Source organism: Heptranchias perlo, chromosome 9, assembly GCF_035084215.1.
Source record: "Heptranchias perlo isolate sHepPer1 chromosome 9, sHepPer1.hap1, whole genome shotgun sequence".
NCBI classification, from domain to species: domain Eukaryota; kingdom Metazoa; phylum Chordata; class Chondrichthyes; order Hexanchiformes; family Hexanchidae; genus Heptranchias; species Heptranchias perlo.
In genome coordinates this window covers 60,951,122-60,969,265 of record NC_090333.1, presented here as the reverse complement: position 1 = coordinate 60,969,265, position 18,144 = coordinate 60,951,122, and the positions used below count along the sequence as shown (strand labels likewise).

At 44.5% G+C, this 18,144-nt stretch overlaps 1 protein-coding gene across 1 annotated transcript in view; it reads right to left on the bottom strand.

The window, feature by feature from the left end:
* Positions 1-18,144, bottom strand: part of LOC137324915 (adhesion G-protein coupled receptor D2) — a 257,856-nt gene that overhangs the window by 236,105 nt on the left and 3,607 nt on the right. The window contains exon 4 of the mRNA XM_067989607.1: positions 7,814-8,455. Within this exon, the coding sequence (XP_067845708.1) occupies positions 7,814-8,455 (642 nt within the window). The remainder of the gene's footprint in view (positions 1-7,813; positions 8,456-18,144) is intronic.

Genomic DNA, 18,144 nt, shown 5'->3' with positions numbered 1-18,144 from the left:
TTGCTGCGAACGATGGTTTGTTTGAGGTTGGGTGGCTGTTTAAAGGCGAGTAGTGGAGGTGTGGGGATGGCCATAGCGAGGTGTTCGTCATCATTGATGACATGTTGAAGGCTGCGGAGAACATGGCGTAGTTTCTCCGCTCCGGGGAAGTACTGGACGACGAAGGGTACTCTGTTGGTTGCGTCCCGTGTTAGTCTTCTGAGGAGGTCTACGCGATTTTTCGCTGTGGCCTGCCGGAACTGTCGATCGATGAGTCGAGCATCATATCCCGTTCTTACTAGGGCGTCTTTCAGCGTCTGTAGGTGTCCATCGCGTTCCTCCTCGTCTGAGCAGATCCTGTGTATCCGCAGGGCCTGTCCATAGGGGATGGCCTCTTTGACGTGGTTAGGGTGGAAGCTGGAAAAGTGGAGCATCGTGAGGTTGTCCGTGGGCTTGCGGTGGAGTGAGGTGCTGAGGTGCCCGTCTTTGATGGAGATTCGTGTGTCCAAGAAAGAAACTGATTCTGAGGAGTAGTCCATGGTGAGCTTGATGGTGGGATGGAACTTGTTGATGTTATCGTGTAGTCTCTTTAGTGATTCCTCACCGTGGGTCCATAGAAAGAAAATGTCGTCGATGTATCTGGTGTATAGTGTTGGTTGGAGGTCCTGTGCAGTGAAGAAGTCCTGCTCGAACTTGTGCATGAAAATGTTGGCGTATTGGGGTGCGAATTTGGTCCCCATGGCTGTTCCGTGTGTTTGGGTAAAGAACTGGTTATTGAAGGTGAAGACATTGTGATCCAGGATGAAGCGGATGAGTTGTAGGATGGCGTCTGGAGATTGGCTGTTGTTGGTGTTGAGTATTGATGCTGTCGCAGCGATGCCGTCATCGTGGGGAATACTGGTGTAGAGTGCCGAGACGTCCACCGTGGTGAGAAGTGTTCCTGGTTCAACAGGTCCGTGGGTACTGAGTTTTTGTCGAAAGTCTGTAGTGTCGCAACAGAAGCTGGGGGTTCCCTGCACGATGGGTTTCAGGATGCCCTCGATGTATCCAGAGAGGTTCTCACACAGGGTTCCGTTGCCTGATACGATAGGACGTCCTGAAAACTCAGTACCCATGGACCTGTTGAACCAGGAACACTTCTCACCACGATGGACGTCTCGGCACTCTACACTAGTATCCCCCACGATGACGGCATCGCTGCGACAGCATCAATACTCAACACCAACAACAGCCAATCTCCAGACACCATCCTACAACTCATCCGCTTCATCCTGGATCACAATGTCTTCACCTTCAATAACCAGTTCTTTACCCAAACACACGGAACAGCCATGGGGACCAAATTCGCACCCCAATACGCCAACATTTTCATGCACAAGTTCGAGCAGGACTTCTTCACTGCACAGGACCTCCAACCAACACTATACACCAGATACATCGACGACATTTTCTTTCTATGGACCCACGGCGAAGAATCACTAAAGAGACTACACGATAACATCAACAAGTTCCATCCCACCATCAAGCTCACCATGGACTACTCCTCAGAATCAGTTTCTTTCTTGGACACACGAATCTCCATCAAAGACGGGCACCTCAGCACCTCACTCCACCGCAAGCCCACGGACAACCTCACGATGCTCCACTTTTCCAGCTTCCACCCTAACCACGTCAAAGAGGCCATCCCCTATGGACAGGCCCTGCGAATACACAGGATCTGCTCAGACGAGGAGGAACGCGATGGACACCTACAGACGCTGAAAGACGCCCTCGTAAGAACGGGATATGATGCTCGACTCATCGATCGACAGTTCCGGCGGGCCACAGCGAAAAATCGCGTAGACCTCCTCAGAAGACTAACACGGGACGCAACCAACAGAGTACCCTTCGTCGTCCAGTACTTCCCCGGAGCGGAGAAACTACGCCATGTTCTCCGCAGCCTTCAACATGTCATCAATGATGACGAACACCTCGCTATGGCCATCCCCACACCTCCACTACTCGCCTTTAAACAGCCACCCAACCTCAAACAAACCATCGTTCGCAGCAAATTACCCAGCTTTCAGGAGAACAGCGTCCACGACACCACACAACCCTGCCACGGTAACCTCTGCAAGACATGCCAGATCATCGACACAGATACCACCATCACACGAGAGGACACCACCCACCAGGTGCACGGTTCATACTCCTGTGACTCGGCCAACGTTGTCTACCTCATACGTTGCAGGAAAGGATGCCCCAGAGCATGGTACATTGGCGAGACCATGCAGACGCTGCGACAACAGATGAACGGACACCGTGCAACAATCGCCAAACAGGAGGGTTCTCTCCCTGTCGGGGAACACTTCAGCAGTCATGGACATTCAGCCACCGACCTTCGGGTAAGCATACTCCAAGGCGGCCTTCGAGACACACGACAACGCAAAATCGTCGAGCAGAAATTGATAGCCAAGTTCCGCACCCATGAGGATGGCCTCAACCGGGATCTTGGGTTCATGTCACACTACACGTAACCCCACCAGCGAACAAATGTTATCTGTTTTTAATATAACGGGTCATTGACTGTCTTCCTTCTCTCTCTCTCTCTCTCTTTTTTTTGGGGGGTTTTGTATATTCGGTGGCCTTTTAGGTGACACCTTTCTGTCTGCTCACTGTGATTGCTTTGGCAACGGGCAGTAATCACCAGGCATTGTTCTGTGATTTTCAAATGCGAAGGATTCGAAAATTTCATTTCCACACCGTTCATCTGACGAAGGAGGAAGCCTCCGAAAGCTTGTGGAATTTAAAATAAATTTGTTGGACTATAACTTGGTGTTGTAAAATTGTTTACAATTTAAATATAAGAGCAGTGGGGATTGAGACAAGGTGACCTGACCCATGCAAATTCCTTGCTACAGTATATTCCAGTTTCCCATCATGGTATGTGTAATATAATTTGCATAACCTTGCTATTTCCACTTCTAAAGCATTACTTATTACCATTTCTCTGTCATATATCACTACCTTCCTCCCTGCCCAGATACATTCTGTACTACTACTTGATACGAACATTAATGCTTTACCTTTGTGCTCTACTTTAAGTCATCAAACTTCTTCCAGACCCCCAGCCTGGTCCTCCAAGTAGTTGAGAATGAATCGACTCTTCCAACATCATATTGCAAAGCTTGACACATCCTTAACATGCTTGGGGCCACCGAACTCCATCAAAAAAATCGTTGCAATGCGCCATTATAGAAGTTAATAAAGAGATGCTGATGCAGAAAAATTTGACTTTTCTCAATTGCTTGTGTAAAGCATCATTAATGAATCTTTTTACATTTAAACTGGTTAGGTTGGCTCATTAGCAGCTTGACTGCATTAAATGATCAATATTACAAGCAAATGATGATCAGCTGCTAGTTTTGCACTAATGCTAATCAAAATTGTGTTGCTAGGCTGACTGCAGCAGTTCAAGGCAGCAGCTCACCACCACCCTCTCAAGGGCAATTAGGGATGGGAAATAAATGCTGGCCTTGCCAGTGTCGCCCACATCCCATGAATGTATAAAAAAAAATTAAATTGCATATTTCGAAGCCAAGCTAATTAATTAGCAGTTCTCATCAGAAATTTCTCTTTCCACTGCACTCAGGGTAAGTTGCTCAAAAACGAATAACTTTCATGTTGAGTAATGTCCAAGAGTATAATAAGTTGATGTGTGAGATACATCAGGCATGTGGCATTCCCGGTGCGAAAGTTCTAATCTCCGTTATACCCTCAGAGTGAGGCACAGAGCAGGGGAAAAAAATCAATCAATAAATGAGTCATGCTAGGCCACTCTCATCCACCCCCAAGCAGCTAGCCCAAGAGCAGGGTCAGGAGAGGCCTGACATCAAGTCATCTCCCACCTCTTTCTGCCAGTAATAATGCAGCAAGAAGGAATCTAAAGTGGGAGAGAATTTTTTTTTTAAACTCACTGGAACAATCTTAGAATATGAATGAAATTATCAATTAGACCTTCCCTCGCTTATCAATCAATTACTGGTGCATTCTGAACTCGTGGTGTTCCCATAGATCATCAGTGATGAGGAAAACTCGAGGGTGAAAAGGTGAAAGATGAAAGGTGTTCTTTGGTCAGCAGTTGAAGTGCAGCTGAATAAACTTGCTCCAAATAGACAATTCAAGCCATAAAAGTAAAATCTGTACTTCAATCAAATTTGCCCTTTGTACAGGCCTGGCACAAGTTGATTTTAAATAGAATAGCCAGTAAACTTTTTCCTTAATCCTGGTTTGCAAGATCATCAACACAATTTTCTTTATAAAATAAATGTCAAATACAATACAGAACATGTGCTCTGCATTATGCGAAATCCCAGTTATTCTTAGAAAAGTAAACAGAGGTCTAGTGCATCAGCTAACAATAGTTTGTGCATATTCTTCCAATATAAACTTCGCTCACTAGAGCATCCATGGTTTTGAAATTGTGCTGTGAGGTAACAGTGCACAAACACCTTCATTTGAAATTCCTCGCTCTAGTATTTTTGCAGAGACATTAGCCCATTTATTTAATGGAGATATTGCTCTATTTAAAAACAGTTGAGAGGCATTTTGTTAATCATTCATATGTTAGCATCTACCAGTGCAATTTCAAGGCCCATATGTTAAAAGAGGACAATGGTTACCTTAAAGTGAGTTACATGTAGGACAATCAATGGCTGGCAGTGTGCTACAAAGCAGCAATTTAAACAAGCAATATTGCAATGCAACGTGCAACAAATTGAAATATTACCTTAAACTTACTGCCATACATTTCTTAAAAATTTACTCTATACTGTAAAAATTAACAAACACACGGCTGATGTGAAGCTTCACCTGCTGAGGGGGCACATCAGGAATTTGGGTGCAAAGCTCATGCTGGCAACGTGAATTCATAAAATCTATCTTTTATATATAGTCCACGGTTTATATTTATTAAATAAGAAATTATTCTTTGAGGCTTGCCATGATTCTGCAGACATGCTGAGCCCGGCAATGATGGCATGATATATATAAAAGGGTAATAAAAATGTCAGTGATGTTGTAGCAAACAGTAAACAGCATGCCATTTTACCATCAGCTAGCACCTCACAATAAAGACTTTCTAAAAAAACACATCTATACTATAGGGACGATTTTGCAAGGCAGCAAAATCTGTTGAGGGAATGGCTGGTGGACCCGAGTTAGCCCGCAGTGCACCAAGACGACTATGCTCCCAGCATAATGTTGCTGGTAGCTGACTTAATGGGAGATTCAAAAATCTGGGCATCCACTCGAATGTAAAGAGACATGCTCACTGAAAGACAAGTGGCTGCCTCTGGGGTCAAATATTGTTTCAACAATGACAACTTGCATTTATAGAACGCCTTTAATGTAGTGAAACGTTCCAAGGCACTTCACTGGAGCGAATCAAACAAAATTTGACACTGAGCCACATAAGGAGAAATTTGGACAGATGACCAAAAGCTTGGTCAAAGAGGTAGGTTTTAAGGAGCATCTTCAAGGAGGAGAGAAAGGTAGAGGAGTGGAGAGGTTTAGGGAGGGAATTCTAGAGCCTTTATAAAGCTTCATAATGAATTTTAAATATTTATCAGCCTTTGCCAAGGCCACAGGAGGGATAGAGGGAAGAAATGTCAGGCAAAAATGCAGTGAAAGGAAATCCAATGTGGAGGCATGAAATGCAGTGTGTAGGCAAGTGACAGAACAGTGCAGGACCTGACTCCCTGCTTGATGGCCGGCAAAGTAGATGTGTACTGCATGAAATGGGGGCAAGGAAGTTTGCCCTGTTCAGCACTTCAGAGCACCCTCCCCAGAGGACAACTGTGCACCTTGCCTGTCAGGAGGTGGTAGCTAGGCTCAAAGCTGGATGCCATCTACGACACCCCGTACTCGAGACTCCCAGCAGCTAGGAAACATTCTGTGCCCTGTTGAGCTGATGCCTCCTTTCCACAGGGAGAGCGGTGAACAGGTTGCCCTTTGCAAACAAGGCCTTGTCCACTTGCTTGATGCATCTGTGCACAACTGATTGATTTGGCATATGCCTTGGAAGGATCCAGTGTTGCAAAGCCTTAATGCACGGTCACAGAAAGAGTAGTTGCATTGGCCAGCAGTGCAGCCACCAGTAGACCCACTTTTTTTTCTTTGCTGGAAACACACCAGGCTGCATGCCTGATTTCACAACCCACGCTCTTGGCCAGTGAGGCTCTTCGCTGCCAGCAGAACCTTGGAAAACCAGCGCTTATACAATACAAGGCAGCAACATGTCCAGGGGCTCAGAAGACTACATATGCCACAACAGCAAAACTTAACTGCTTTATTGATGTGCCGATCTAATCCCCAAGATGAGTGGCTGTGTTCGAACACATTCCTTCATTTTTTTAGCCTTTATAATATACAGAAAGTCTAAACGGTGGTGAAGACACTTGGAGACAATGGTATGCATACAGTATCATGCAAATGAAAATGATAAAGTACATGACTCAAACTAAAATGATGAATCAAACTGAATTAATACGGTTTGACAGATTAATAGTGATAAATGGTAAGTTCTATTTTAGATTTTGTGCTGCAGCACTTCAGTAATTAATTGGCTAATAAAGAAATACTTTTGCTGGAAGACGTAAAATGCTAAATTTCTCACTTCTGTGCAGATTTGATTATAGTTAACAGCCAAATTGATAACTTTGTTTTTAAAAGCTGAGTGTAGTACTGAGGGACAAATATTAAAATGAAATTGGCTGAAGTAAAATCATTTTGTTCAGCTATTAGAAATAAATGAATTGTACAAATGTATATCCCAAAAGGAACTGATATTATGTTGAAAATCAATGTTGGTTTTAGTCATGACCTGCAAATCTCTTAAGAGGCACATAAATGTTTTTTGCACTTGAATAAAAGATATAAACAATCACGAGTACTGACTTAGTGCCTGACACATTTTCTCCTCAAGCGTTGATTTCTTCTCACGAAAAGTGCCCTTACTTTCCTATACACAATCCTCCTTCCCAATAAAAACTCTGATAGTTAAGTGTCTATTTTCATTGTACCTGCACACCAGTGCAGTATTTTCTTCCTGACTATGCTTCTTCCTACCACTAGGGAGCAGCACTCTCCATTATTCTATCTCTACTGAAATTTCAAAGATAAATGACAGTGAAGTACCACAAGAATTTAATGACATAAGTGTGGAAAGCATTATAAGATTACTCATTGTTTGGCTCAAAGACTTTCTGTTAGCACAGCTTCACACACTGGAAACTTCACTTTGACCTCAATTTTCTGGAGTGCTTTTTTTCCAGGTTTGCAGTATTCAGGGGTTTTACTTGTTTTCACTTTGGACTTTTTAAAATTATATTATCTCCATCAGCTCTGTGTGATCATGCTCACAACCTCCTATTTATCAAATTGATCTTTAAGCCCTCAATGAACATAGATATATTACATTTGCAGCATTTCATCAATTTCATAGTTTGCTCTTCCCTGGATACTTCAGAGACAGTGGGGAAACGCTTTCTAGTTCTGTAGCTATTTTTTTTAATTCTCTCATTAAATAATTGAATGCCAATGAAATGATGGAGGGCAGGAGGTACCAGCTCAGAGAAGCTAACCTGCTCACCCATGTTGACTAATACTCCAACTTTCACTTCCTGCAATGAAATGGGTCACAACCACTCAAGCACCTTAACATCCCAAACCCAAATCTTATCACTTTGACACATACCTTGTTAGTAGACCAAACAGCCTCCCTCGCATAACTCAACCTTTTAAAAAATGCAGTCCCCAACAAAATAGAAAGAAATACTTATTTTTGTCAAATTACCTTTACACTGGGAAAATCCTTTGTGTACCTGCACCGTGGATTCAACTTCAAAGGCGGAAAAGTTCCACTGAAAAAATAATCCCAGCGGAACGACCAAACAATCTTCTACTAAAGCTTGAATCTCACTGACATTCAAAACACGATCCCAAATGTGGAGCTGTGTAATATTCCCAATGAACGATTCATCCTTCTTAAATGATCCACCGAATGTGTCTTGCTCTTGACCAATAATGAAAACTCCACCTGATCCGATATCGTCAGAAATGTAAAGATGGTCTCCAGATGCAATGACGGATCCATCTGCTGCAATGGCCCAGCCACCACCATGGCGGGTCCAGCTCACGCACAAATGATGCCACCTGCCATTATTCTCCATAGCCTGGGAGTAAGGACTATGAACACCATGGACAAGCAGCGCGAGCTGGATTTGCTGATCACGGACAATGTTAGCACGGAGCTGGAACTCGTTAATAAATGATGGGATTGAATAGGAAAAGACAGTGAAAACTCCCACATAAGTTGAATCGAATTGTACTTGAGCACAAACAGTCACCGAATACATTTGAGGGAACTGCTTCAAAAGTTTGGCATACTTGGTGTCAGTTCTGCCAGAAAATGTCAGAATGTGTGAACCAAAAGTACCTAAACAAACAAAAAAGATAAATAATTAATGTGCTGTGATATTTTGCTCTTTGCAGCAGTCTGTCTTAAATCAAACATTTTTCCACTTTTGTAGGTTTACCTTGAATAAAAAAGTGAATCGGAATAGCAGTAATTTGTTTTCAGAGGCTGTGCCAGATTACCTTCATTAATGCTTGATGTATGTAATCTGGAGTACTGTTTATCACAAACTAATCTGACATCATAAAATTCTCACTTATCTGAGGGTAAGGACTTACCCGATAATAAAGTTCCCTTTGCAGCAATGACACCTCTGGGCACACAGTGATTTGACTAAGAAATTATAATGTAGTGAGAATGGGGGGAAAAAATTGGATTTAAATGGCTAATGGCTAGAATTATGGTCTGAAGAGAGCTGATTGATCCTAACAGAATCAATATTTCACAGTGACTGTGATGATGGTAAACTATCCCTCCTCATCCTTCTCCACCTGTCTACAGCCTTTGACACGGTTGATCACACCATCCTCCTCCAAAGCCTCTCCTCCGTCATCCAGCTGGGTAGGACTGCACTCGCCTGGTACCATTCTTATCTATCCAGTCGTAGCCAGAGAATCACCTGCAATAGCTTCCAATCCCGCTCCCGAACTGTTACCCCTGGAGTCCCCCGAGGATCTATCCTGGGCCCCTTCCTATTTCTCATCTACATGCTGCCCCTTGGCAACACCATCCAAAAACATAATGTCAGATTCCACATGTACGCTGACGACATCCAGCTCTACCTCACAACCACCTCCCGCGATCCCTTCACTGTCTCTGATTTGTCACACTACTTGTCTGACATCCAGTACTGGATGAGCAAAAATTTCCTCCAACTAAATATTGGGAAGACCAAAGCTATTGTCTTTGGTCCCCGCCGCAAACTCCGTTCCCTAGCTACCAACTCCATCCCTCTTCCTGGCCACTGTCTGAGGCTGAACCAGACCGTTCGCAACCTTGGCGTCCTATTTGACCCTGAGATGAGCTTTCGACCACTTATCCACTCCATCACCAAGACCGTCTACTTCCACCTCTGTAACATCGCCCGTCTCCGCCCCTGCCTCAGCTCATCTTCTGCTGAAACCCTTATCCATGCCTTTGTCACCTCCAGACTGGACTATTCCAATGCTCTCATGGCCGGCCTCCCATCTTCCACCCTCCATAAACTTGAGCTCATCCAAAACTCTGCTGCCCATATCCTAACTCGCACCAAGTTCTGTTTTCCCATCACCCCTGTCCTCACTGACCTACATTGGCTCACAATCCGAGAACACCTCAATTTTAAAATTCACATCCTTGTTTTCAAATCCCTCCATGGCCTCATTTCTCCCTATCTCTGTATTCTCCTCCAGCCCTACAACCCTCCAAGATCTCTGCGCTCCTCCAATTCTTGCCTCTTGCGCATCCCCGATTTTAATCGCTCCACCATTTGAAGCCATGCCTTCAGCTGCCTAGACCCTAAGCTCTGGAATTCCCTACCTAAACCTCTCTGCCTCTCTACATTTCTTTCCTCATTTAAGATGCTTCTTAAAATCTACCTCTCTGACAAAGCTTTTGGTCATCTGTCCTAATACCTCCTTATGTGGCTTGGTGTCAAATTCTGTTTAATAACGCTCCTCTGAAGGGCCTTGAGACCTTTTACTACATTAAAGGGCTATATAAATGCAAGTTGTTGTTGTTGAAATAAAATGCTTCTGTGCTAAGATTTTTTTCAGTCTCAAGTATAATTTGATTTTATCAAAAGGGAACGCAACAGGATATCATATAACAGGGTTTTTTAAAATCAAAATACTTACATTGAGATGGGATCATAAATAACTAAACATTAAACATTATCGAGTTCATGAGAATGACATTATAGGGCAAGTTACTGTATATGCACACATTTATTAATGGTTCTATCAAATCTTTTAGGGTAGAACTTTTGATCATCAAAGCTCGTGAATAAGCACTTAAGGCATTCATACTACATTCCCGTGTATGCTATTGATACACACAGTTTAACCCATTTAAAATAAACAGGTTAACATCTCCATAAAAATAGCACACACATGTATGTAGTTATAGGACGTTAAGACTTCATATGTGAACTTCACCAAAAGGTTTACATTTGTACGTTTTACTTATATGACATGTTGGATTCCATCTCACTTACAATTTCAGCTGAAGAGATCTGTATATGAAAGGAGTTAAGTTATTTCACTCAAAACCTTCCTCACTCATGAGGTCAAAGTAGAAACCTGTCGCCAGTCCTCTCTCAATGCTGCTCTACTGCCAATGGTTACAACATAAGCAATGCTAACCCAACATGACTAGCCTCCTGATCTTTCTTCTACATCAATAAATAGTATGGGGGCCTATGCTCCGAGCCTCCACACAACAGAAAACTGAGACCAGTAACTCTCAGCAATGGAAATTCATATCCCACAGTTCCGTAGTACAGTGAATTGGAGCTCTATGGCATTGAACCATCCAAAAGAAAGCTTTTTATTTATGGTTTATTTCATAGAGATCACAAGGATACAAATAGATTAGGGAGGCCATTCAGCCCAGATAGATCAACCTTCCATAGCAACATATAATCTCCCAGTAGCTCGATCTAACTGCCTCTTGATTGACTCCAGAGTTTTTACCCTCATTACCCTACCCAAAAGACCCTTCCAGTTTTTGATCATTCTTTGTGAGAAGAAGTGCATCCTGTCATCACTCTTGAACTTGCCATTTACCAGTTTCTACTATATCACTTTTTCTGCAGTCATGACTTAACTTGAAATAGTGCATAGTGCACCTTTTCTATTCATAGAATGGTTACAGCACAGGAGGAGACCATTCGGCCCATCGAGCCTGTGCCGGCTCTTTGTAAGAGCAATCCAGTTAGTCCCCTTCCCTTGCTCTTTCCCAGTAGCCCTGCAAATTTTTTTCCCTTCAAGTATTTATCCAATTCCTTTTGAAAGCCATGATTGAATCTGCTTCCACCACCCTTTCAGGCAGCACATTCCAGATCATAACTACTTTTCTTCATGTCGCCTTTGGTTCTTTTGCCAATCACCTTAAATCTGTGTCCTCAGGTTCTTGACTCTTCCACCAATGAGAACAGTTTCTCTTTATTTGCTTTATCTAAACCCTTCATAATTTTGAACACTTCTATCAAATCTCCTCTCAACCTTTTCTGCTCTAAGGAGAACAATCCCAGCTTCTCCAGTCTATCCATACAACTGAAGTCCCTGTTCCATAGAACAATTCTAGTAAATCTTTTCTGCACCCTCTCTAAAGGCCTTCACATTCTTCCTAAAGTGGGGTGCCCAGGATTGGACACAATACTCCAGTTGTGGCTGAACCTGTGTTTTATAAAGGTTCAACATAACTTCCTTGCTTTTGTACTCTATGCCTTTATTTATAAAGCCCAGGGTCCCGTATGCTTTTTTACACACATTCTCAACCTGTCCTGCCACTTCAAAGATTTGTACACATATACCCCCAGGTCTCTGTTCCTGCACTCCCCTTTACAATTGTACCATTTAGTTTATATTGCCTCTCCTCATTCTTCTTGTCAAAATATATCACTTCTCTGTGTTAAATTTCATCTGCCATGTGTCCACCCATTCCACCAGCCTGTCTATGTCTCTTGGAGTCCATTACTATCCTCATCATGGTTTACTACACTTTCAAGTTTTGTGTCATCTGCAAATTTTGAAATTGTGCCCTGTACACCCAAGTCCAAGTCATTAATATATATCAAAAAAAGCAGCGGTCCTAGTACTGATCCGTGGGGAACACCACTGAATACCTTCCTCCAGTCCAAAAAACAACCGTTCACCACTACTCTCTGTTTCCTGTCACTTTGCCAATTTCGTATCCATGCTGCCACTGTCCCTTTTATTCCATGGGCTTCAATTTTGCTGACAAGTCTATTATGTGGCACTTTATCAAACTCCTTTTGAAAGTCCATATACACAACATCAACCGCATTGCCTCATCAAGCTTCTCTGTTACCTCATCAAAAAACTCAAACACAGAACGTTAATATGCAGGTACATCAAGAAATTGGGAAGGCAAATGGTATGTTGGTCTTTATTGAAAGGGGGTTGGAGTACAAAAGTAAGGAAGTTTTGCTGCCATTGTACAGGGCTTTGGTGAGCCCACACCTGGAGTACTGTGTACAGTTTGGTCTCCTTACCTAAGGAAGGATATACTTGCCTTAGAGGCGGTGCAACAAAGGTTCACTAGATTGATTCCTGGGATGAGAGGGTTGTCCTACGAGGAGAGATTGAGTAGAATGGGCCTATACTCTCTGGAGTTTAGAAGAATGAGAGGTGATCTCGTTGGAACATATATAATTCTAAGAGGGCTTGACAGGGTAGAGGCTGAGTGGATGTTTCCCCTGGCTGGAGAATCTAGAACTAGGGGACATAGTCTCAGGATAAGGGGTTGGATATTTAGGAGTGAGATGAAGAGGAATTTCTTCACTCAGGAGGGTCATGAATATTTGGAATTCTCTACCCCAAAGGGCTGTGGATGTTCAGTCGTTGAGTATATTCAAGACTGAGATTGATAGATTTTTGGACTCCAAGGGAATCAAGGGATATGGGGATCAGGCAGAAAAATGGAGTTGAGGTCGAAGATCAGCCATGATCTTATTGAATGGCAGAGCAGGCTCGAAGGGCCGTATGTTCTTAAGTTAGTTAAACACGATTTATCTTTAACAAATCCGTGCTGGCTTTCCTTTATTAATCCACACTTGTCCAAGTGACTATCAATTTTGTCCCGGACTATCATTTCTAAAAGCTTCCCCACCATCGAGGTTAAACTGACTGGCCTGTAGTTGCTGGGTTTGTCCTTACACCCTTTTTTGAACAAGGGTGTAACATTTGCAATTCTCCAGTCCTCTGGCACCACCCCCATATCTAAGGAGGATTGGAAGATTCTGGCCAGCACCTCTGCAATTTCCACCCTTACTTCCCTCAGCAACCTAGGATGTGTCCCATCCGGAACGGATGACTTATCTACTTTAAGTACAGCCAGCCTTTCTAGTACCTCCTCTATCAATTTTTAGCCCATCCAGTACCTCAACTACCTTCTCATTTACTGTGACTTTGGCAGCATCTTCTTCCTTGGTAAAGACAGATGCAAAGTACTCAATTAGTATCTCGGCCATGCCCTCTGCCGGTATGCCTAGATCTCCATTTTGGTCCCTAATCGGCCCCACCCCTCCTCTTACTACCCGTTTACTATTTATATGCCTATAGAAGACTTTTGGATTCCCTTTTATGTTAGCCGCTAGTCTATTCTCATACTCCCTCTTTGCCCCTTATTTCCTTTTTCACTTCTCCTCTGTACTTTCTATATTCAGCCTGGTTCTCACTTGTATTATCAACCTGGCATCTGTCATACACCCCCTTTTTCTGCTTCATCTTACTCTATCACATTCGTCATCCAGGGAGCTCTGGTTTTGGTTGCCCTACCTTTCCCCTTCGTAGGAATGCACCTAGACTGTAACTCTTAAAGGCCACCCATTGTTCGATTATAGTTTTGCCTGCCAATCTTTGATTCCAATTTACCCAGGCCAGGTCTGTTCTCAACCCACTGAAATTGGTCCTCCTCCAATTAAGTATTTTTACTCTAGATTGCTCCTTGTCCTTTTCCATAACTAATCTAAACCTAGTGATACTATGATCACTGTTCCCTAAATGTTCCCCCACTGACACTTGCTCCACTTGACCCACTTCATTCCCCAGAACCAGATCCAGCAATGCCTCCTTCCTCGTTGGGCCATAAACATACTGATCAAAAAAGTTCTCCTGAACATACTTCAGAAATTCCTCCCCCTCTTCAAATTTGCTCCTCTAAGTCCTTCCCACTAGTTGGTGGCCTATTGAATACACCCAATATTGCAATGGCGCCTCTATTGTTTCTTAACTCTAACAAAATAGATTCTGTCCTTGACCCCTCAAGGACATCCTCTCTCCAGCACTGCAATATTCTCCTTAATCAATACTGCCACCACCACCCCCCACTCCTTTTTTTCCTTCCCTATTTTTCGTGAATACCTTGTGTCCAGGAATATTTAGTACCCAATCCTGCCCTTTTTTGAGCCAGGTCTCCATTATTGCCACTACATCATAATCCCATGTGGCTATTTGCGCCTGCACCTCACCAACTTTATTTACCATGCTTCATGCGTTTACACACATGCACTCTAAACCTATCTTAGACCTCACGTATTCTCTTTTAGTCTGATCCCCCCAATACTGTACTATTACTTACTCTAATGCTATCTGTCTCTCCCAATCCTTTATGCACCTGGTTTCTCCTTTCTAATGCTTCATCCTGGTGCCCATCCCCCTGCCAAATTAGTTTAAACCTTCCCTCACAGCACTAGTGAACCTCCCAGCAAGGACATTGGTCCCAGCTCTGTTGAGGTACAACCCGTCTGTCTTGAACAGGTCCCTCCTGCCCCAGAACTGGTCCCAATGCCCCAAGAATCTGAAGCCCTCCCTCTTGCACTGTCTAACCACGCATTATCCTGCCTTATCTTCCTATTTCTGTACTCACTAGCGCATGGCACCAGGAATAATCCAGAGATTACTAACTTTGAGGTCCTGCTTTTTAACTTCCTCCCTAGCTCCTGAAATTCTGACCACAGGACTTTATCCCTTTTCTTTCCTATGTTGTTGGTACCCACATGGACTATGACTTCTTGCTGTTCCCCTTCTCCCCACAAAATGTTCTGCACCCTCTCAGTGATGTCCTTTACCCTGGCACCAGGAGGCAACACACCATGTGGGACTCACGTTGGTAGTTGTAGAAACGCCTGTCTGTCCCTCGACTATCAAATCCCCTATAACTACTGCATTTCTACACTTCACTGTGTCCCCCTGTTCAGTCCTTTGCAGTCCTGAGCATGGCACCATAGGGCACTCACTGGTATTCAATGCTGAATACCAGTTTGAGAGTGTCACATACCCAGAAGATCCCTGCACTGCCTGCCTCTTCCTATCCTTTAGGATGGCCACCCACTTGCTTTCCTGAACTCTCTGTGGCTGCGGAGTGACCACCTCCTGGAATGTACGATCCAGGAAACCTACAGCCTCCCTTATGCTCTGCAGTGACTCCAGCTGCCCCTCAAGCTCAGAAACCCTCAGCTTGAGCTCGAGCAACTGGAGGCATTTCCTGTACACGTGGCCCTCAAGGACACATGAAGCGTCCTGAAATTCCCACATGGCGCAGGAATTGCAGGCAATAGGTCCCAGCTGCCCGTCCTTTATATTTAGAAACCTTTCTTTCTAAACTCCCTTTAGATATTCGATTATTATTAATTTACTTACCCCGATTAACCTACCCTTTTATTCCGGGTCTCTGAGAGCTCCTCCTCTCTGTTCACTGTGACTTCACGGTGATGTCACTCTCTCTGTTCTTAGTGAATGGGGAATGGGCTCCTCCCCGGAGCTCAACACCGCTTCTCCCGACTCTGCTCCTGCTCCTGCTTTTGTACTGATACCCGGGGCTCCTCCCTGGAGCTCAGCACCGCTTCTCCCGACTCTGCTCCTGCTCCTGCTTTTGTACTGATACCCGGGGCTCCTCCCCTGGAGCTCAGCACTGCTTCTCCCGACTCTGCTCCTGCTCCTGCTTTTGTACTGATACCCCGGGCTCCTCCCCAGAGCTCAGCACCGCTTCTCCCGACTCCGCTCCTGCTCCTGCTTTTGTACTGATACCCCGGGCTCCTCCCCAGAGCTCAGCACCGCTTCTCCCGACTCTGCTCCTGCTCCTGCTTTTGTACTGATACCCGGGGCTCCTCCCTGGAGCTCAGCACCGCTTCTCCCGACTCCCCTCCTGCTTTTGTACTGATACCCGGGGCTCCTCCCTGGAGCTCAGCACCGCTTCTCCCGACTCCCCTCCTGCTTTTGTACTGATACCTGGGGCTCCTCCCCTGGAGCTCAGCACCGCTTCTCCCGACTCCACTCCTGCTATTGTACTGATACCCGGGGCTCCTCCCCAGAGCTCAGCACCGCTTCTCCCGACTCCCCTCCTGCTTTTGTACTGATACCCGGGCTCCTCCCCAGAGCTCAGCACCGCTTCTCCCGACTCCGCTCCTGCTTTTGTACTGATACCCGGGGCTCCTCCCCAGAGCTCAGCACCGCTTCTCCCGACTCCCCTCCTGCTTTTGTACTGATACCCCGGGCTCCTCCCCAGAGCTCAGCACCGCTTCTCCCGACTCCGCTCCTGCTTTTGTACTGATACCCGGGGCTCCTCCCTGGAGCTCAGCACTGCTTCTCCCGACTCCCCTCCTGCTTTTGTACTGATACCCCGGGCTCCTCCCCTGGAGCTCAGCACCGCTTCTCCCGACTCCCCTCCTGCTTTTGTACTGATACCTGGGGCTCCTCCCTGGAGCTCAGCGCTGCTTCTCCCGACTCCCCTCCTGCTTTTGTACTGATACCTGGGGCTCCTCCCCTGGAGCTCAGCGTCCCTTCTCTCAACTGAATTATGTTATTATTTATAGATAATTACTTTTTAGTCTGTTTTGGGGATTTTTTTGCACTTTTAAAAAAAAATTTAGCACTACCTTCCCCCTCTACACCTAATTCCCACTCTCACCAAATTCTCAAGTTCCCACTCAGCTCACAATCCACTCTCTTTGTGATGCCCGCTCTGTGCTTCAGCTGATAACCCTCAACTCTACGCAGAGAACAGCAGTTACAACTACTCAATCAGCTTCCAGCTCACAGTAATTACCCTCCATTCAAGCAATCTTTTACAGCTGATTTACTGTTAACTGCCACTGACTTGCAGTTTCTGTTAACCGTTAATTAACTTGCAATTTCTTTTAAAGTTTTAAAGTTCTAAATTAAATTTTGAACTAAATTTTAATTTCAATTCACCCACTTCTTTACAAGAGTCCCATTCCAACCAAATTCTCAAGTTCCCACTGGGATCACGATCCACTCTCTTTGCAATGCCCATCCTGTGCTTCGGCCCTCCACTTTGTATCGTAGCTGCCTCTGTAAAGTCGACTGAAGGGGCCAAGTTTTTCTCATGACTAAGTCCTCCGACACTTGGAGTCACCTTGCACAATTCTCTGCACAACCTCCAGGGATTGGATGTTTTTCTCATCCCACTGTGAGTGGAACAAACCCATTACTCAAGGTGTGCCCTTGACAGAATACCTTAGACTTATCCTCCACTAATTTAGCAGTAAAGTTCAGCATCCCATTTGCTTTGTTAATCACTGCTCTGTACATGGTAAGCGTGATTCTACCACCACTCCTAGATTTCTTTCAGCCTCTCCTTCATTTGGTTCAACACCAACAACAACTTGCATTTATATGGCGCCTTTAATGTAATAACATGTCCCAAGGTGCTTCATAGGAGCGTTAACAAACAAAGTAGGAGATATAAGAAGATAGTAGGACAGTTGACTGGTAAAAGAGGTAGGTTTTAAGGAGAGAGAGGCACAGCTGCCAATGGTGGAGCGATTAAAATGGGGGTGTGCAAGGTTAAGTATGTTAAGTGTGACACCAGTCATTAAGTGTGTTCACATTTTTTTCATCCAATGCATACTACCTCGCGCTTATTTGTATTGAATTTCATCTGCCATACTTCTGCCAGATCATTTAAGTAGATTAGAAATGGTGGGGGTGGGGGGGATGGGGTTTGCAGCATGGATCACGGTGGCA